The sequence below is a fragment of the Chanodichthys erythropterus genome, chromosome 10 (genome assembly GCF_024489055.1).
Source record: "Chanodichthys erythropterus isolate Z2021 chromosome 10, ASM2448905v1, whole genome shotgun sequence".
Taxonomy (NCBI): Eukaryota; Metazoa; Chordata; class Actinopteri; order Cypriniformes; family Xenocyprididae; genus Chanodichthys; species Chanodichthys erythropterus.
This window is the reverse complement of record NC_090230.1, coordinates 24,198,348-24,203,169: the sequence shown is the minus strand read 5'-3', so window position 1 is coordinate 24,203,169 and position 4,822 is coordinate 24,198,348. Positions and strand designations below refer to the sequence as shown.

Below are 4,822 nucleotides of genomic sequence, written 5' to 3'. Positions count from 1 at the left end.
GAAAACATTTTTGATAAAGCAGATCAACATGTCTGTTTTAATAACAGACGAATGATTGCCTATTTGAAAGTGAGCATAAAAAAATGGTTAAATTCAGCATGTCATCACAGCTTTTCCCCTGCAGAGAGCAGAATGACTGTTACTGTGACCAGCTCAGTTTGTGAAATCTGCTGTGGTTTCAGTCACTGACATCTGTGCAGAGATGTGGTTTGAGCTGTTATTTGACAGATGTGGCATGCGTGCACATTCCTAAACCATGATATGAAACTATTAAAAACACAATGATAATAGACTATCCAGAGTATGAATTTACTAAATCTGTAGTAAGCCTATATTTGTGTATTTTTTTTACCAGTTTTCACCATGTTTTACTGTATGTAACAGCTGTAGATGCGGTAATTTCAATGATGTGTTTGGATTAGGGTGGTCAGTTTTGGATGCAGATTAGATGGTGAAAATAAGTGTATTAAATGAAAAAGGTAGAGATGACTAGAAGTCACATGACTGAAATGTCCCAGTGTTACTGTTAAATATGTTTGAAATATGTTAATAAATCAGATTTCCAGTACAAAATTGTATGTCTACAACATCATTATCCACACACACTCTTTGAGAAACCCACCTCCCCCCCCTTCTCTCTCTCTCTCTCTCTCTCTCTCTTTCACACACACGCAAACACACACACTCTCAGTCTCGCACTCGGTCTATTCTGAAATAGTATTACTCCTGTGTATCTCTACAAGACTTTCCTTCGAATTACGACATTTTCAGATAATCTTTGCAAACATCTTGAGTGAGACATCTTAATTGCAGGAAATGTTTCACTCATTTGTTTTTTGCTGTTTTTGCTTTTGGTGTTTGGCTGGTAAGTTAGAACATGTTTTTATGGTTTTAATTAGCAAATATATATCACTGTGAAATCTAGTCTGGATTCAGGTTTGTGATCTCAGATTAAACACTCACTGTTGTATGAATATGATGTTCTACTTACTCAAGTTGTATGAATAATATGCTGCTGAATGCACTCTTTGCTGAATGAAAAAAAAACCTTTTAGGGGTTCCATATATGAAGCGCCTGATAGAACCTTTTTTGGTTCTATATAGAACCTTTTCTTCTAAGAGTGTGTAAACCGTTGCAACTGTTACAAGTTGAGCTCAAGCTCAAAAGCTTGACGATTTAATCAAGTGTGATCGGTTTTGAGTTTTAAACTTTTCTTCATTAAGAACTTCAGTGTGTGACTGAGAAACGGACTCTGTTCTTCAGGTGTGTTTGGTGATCCAGTGAAGTCAGTGTCAGTGATGGAGGGAGATTCAGTCACTCTAAACACTGATACTGAACTACAGACAGATGATGTGATACAATGGCGGTTTGGATCCAAAAACTCTCTTATAGCTACAATCAACAGAGGGACTGGAATCTTCTCCACACAAGATGAGAGATTCAGAGACAGACTGAAGCTGGATCATCAGACTGGATCTCTGACCATCATGAACATCAGAAACACAGACTCTGGAGAATATCAAATCAGGGCAAAGATCATATACAGATTCAGTGTTGCTGTCTATGGTTAGTATACACTACATATTAGTGTTTTTGGCACATTATTTGTCAAAATTGTTTTACAGTAATACTGCAAAATAATTTTATGCGTCTTTGCTTTATATTTGCATTCATTTGAATATGTGCATCAGTGGGTTGTTAAAGTCAGCTTTTAAGTTTAGGTCTTAGGCCTGTTTTGTGCTACATAAGTGTGATTTATTTTTAACTCGGAGCTCGAGCCAAGCTTCGGGTTCGAGCTTCCTCTGCGGACAGCAAGCCAAGTTCGTTTTACTATTAAACTTTTAACTATTACTATTATTTTTATTTACTATTAAACTCACCTACAGCGGAAGGTGAGATTTTCAGTATAATGACCTCAATTGTTTTATTAATATCTAAAATATTATTTAACAACACTGATTCTACCTGATTACATTGATTTATACCACCAAAACTCATTTTATGGGTCACATCAGGAAGGCTCTTTAAGATAACATTTGCAGGCTATCATTTATTATTGTTATTCTCTGATGTTTTTCAGCTCGTCTACCTGTCCCTGTCATCAGCAATAACTCTTCATCTGCATCATTAACTTCAAATTGTTCATTGGTGTGTTCAGCTGTGAATGTGAGTCATGTGACTCTCTCCTGGTACAAAGGAAACAGTTTATTGTCCAGCATCAGTGTGTCTGATCTCAGCATCAGTCTCTCTCTGCCTCTGGAGATTGAGTGTCTGGATGATTCGTACAGCTGTGTGGTGGCTTATTCATTCACCAACTTGACTACACATCTCAACAACACTGATTTCTGTCAGCCGTGCTCAGGTAAGCTACATCAGAAGTTATATTAATGATTGACTGAGCTGAGCTTTGATTGCCTTCAGCTACATTATGTACATTTGTTCTCACTGCAGAGCAAATGGGTGGAGCTTACGTCTAGGTCCTCCTCGCTAGACATCCAGTGAGGAGGAGCAAATGTAATTTGGGCCTAATGGGTGGAGCTAGAATATCCAAAAACACCCTAACCGTTCAACTCTATTCTTCCACCCCATTAGAGGTCCAGAGAGATGGAGCTGGACGTCATTTGACTCTGCAGTGAGTAACATTTGTCATGTCGCGTTGCAACAATTTGAAACCGCCTTTCTACTACTGCACATGACACTATGGCCGTTGGACCAGAAGCCTTTCCACTGCACACGACAAAGGCCCAGTCCCAAATGGCACACTTCTATGCACTTTCGGTCTTGTGGACTTACAATGGCTGCCACGTGCGTGTGTCCGTTAAGTCCACAAGACCGTAGGGTGTCCCATTTGTCAACTTTAGGCTTCAGGAGGGTGCTCGCGTTCACCCCTTCGCGGCCGATATGCGCCCTTGATGCGCACTTTTGCAGAGCCCGCACTGGTGCGAACTCATCAAATGCAATTAACTAATCATCTAATAATATTAAATATCAAGTGTCTATGATGTGTTCTTTTTTTCAATTTTCTGGGCTTGTTTTGTTTGTTCCAAGACAAAACAGGCTAATAATAGACTGTTAACTATTATTCCTTTTAATTATACTAATGTCTAATTAAAAAAATGTAAAAATATAAACGAGGTCCTTTTTGCGGCACGCTGTCGACGCCGACCGGATGTGATGTAATCCAATGTAGGCCTATTTCTTTCAGATCAGTGTGCGAATTAATACTTATTGTTTAACTTTATCAGACTTGATACATTTAAAAACTTTTAAAAATACATGGTTTTACATTATTTTTTTACATGGTTTTACATGCACTTTACATTGCATGCGATATACATGAATGCACAGTGAGAGTTGGTATTTAACAAAAACATTGCTGAAATCGCACAGTGTATGCCTGACTTAAGTTACACCGAGACAGAGAATTAGCTTCTCTCCCACGATCATAATGAAAGTTCTGTGCGACTCACCACTAGAGGGCGAATTCCGACACTCACGTCCAAAAGTCGTGTGCTGTGGAAAGGCGGATTGAGGCTGTTTGCACTGAATGCAACTGTTGCATATGCATTTGTCCTTTGTGTCAGAAGCACTGTGAGCGCTTGGAGTATGTCAGAAACAGAACGAGCCATCAGTTTACTGATGTCTGTCGTGTCACATCAGATCGCGCCTCATCCTGTGTATGCTGCGTTCACACTGCCAGTGACTTTGTCTCTGCATGTCACCAGTGGCTGATGGTGAGGTCACTAGTGGGCCTAGTTTTCTTACTGCTAAAAACCAGACTGTAAAAAAAGATGGTCGACGCACTTCACTCTCTTCCAAAGTGAAGCCATCAAGCGTGAAATGGAGCCGCGGTATCAAGGTCCCACCTACACTCCCTCAGAATCGGTTAGTGCAGTTTATTTGATTACTTAGTGTGTCTCACGTCCCATTAGATTACATGTGAGTTTATGACCTATACTGGGACCAGCCTCCTGGGAGTTTCCGCTGAACTGGTTTGACGTATTTGGACATGGGCATAGCTTCTGACATCACACTTGGCTGTTTGTCAGTTTAGGATGTCCACCGCAGACTGCAGTGAGACGCTTTTCACTTTATTGTGTAGCTGGACAGGACTACGTCCTGTCACCAATGGTCACTGTCTCCAGAAATCACCAGCTCTCCATTGAAATTAATGAAATTAATTGTGTTGCTTTGTTGCTGATGTCGTTTGCAGTGTGAATGCAGTTGTCGATGGCATGATTATAATGGGATCTATTGTCTTTAGTCGAGTTGAGTTGCGCCGCTCTCATATGTTGTAGACAGTGACAAAGTATGTTTGAGTGTTTATTAAAATGCAAAATTCCATCTCTGTGTTGTTCTTACCTTCCTTCAGAATGTATCCATTGTTGTGGTTCTACTGAAGCTGTGATCCGATTGGCTCTCTCTGCTCTGGTGGGCGTGGCTACTGTTGCTGTGCTGGTTTATGACATCAGACCCAGAAAAGATGAACAGCAGAGAAGATCAAACCCTCACACTGATTAACCATATTCTCATGCCAGACACCAGGGTGATATTAACAAAAAAATATTTTAATTAGTAAAACATTGGTCTGGAGTTTGAAAGACTTTGTTACCCTTACGAAAAAGAAGTTTATTCAAGTGTGCAATTAGTATACTTCTTTTAAACTAAAAATAAGAAAGTATACTTTCAGTCTACTCTTTATATACTTCTCAGAAATATACTTTATGTACTTCTGAGATATATACTCAAAATTGCACTAAAGTATACTTGACAAAAGTCTAAGTATATTTGGCCTATACATGGACTTGTTTATGGACTCGA

General features: G+C 39.4%; 1 protein-coding gene across 1 annotated transcript; it reads left to right on the top strand.

The window, feature by feature from the left end:
- Window positions 1-732: 732 nt before the first annotated feature.
- On the top strand, window positions 733-4,574 carry LOC137027991 (CD48 antigen-like). The gene is made up of 4 exons (XM_067396662.1): window positions 733-865; window positions 1,265-1,567; window positions 2,082-2,363; window positions 4,374-4,574. The coding sequence occupies exons 1-4, from the start codon at window positions 817-819 to the stop codon at window positions 4,520-4,522; spliced, it is 783 nt and encodes a 260-aa protein (XP_067252763.1). The 5' UTR covers window positions 733-816; the 3' UTR covers window positions 4,523-4,574.
- The last annotated feature ends 248 nt before the right edge of the window (window positions 4,575-4,822 follow it).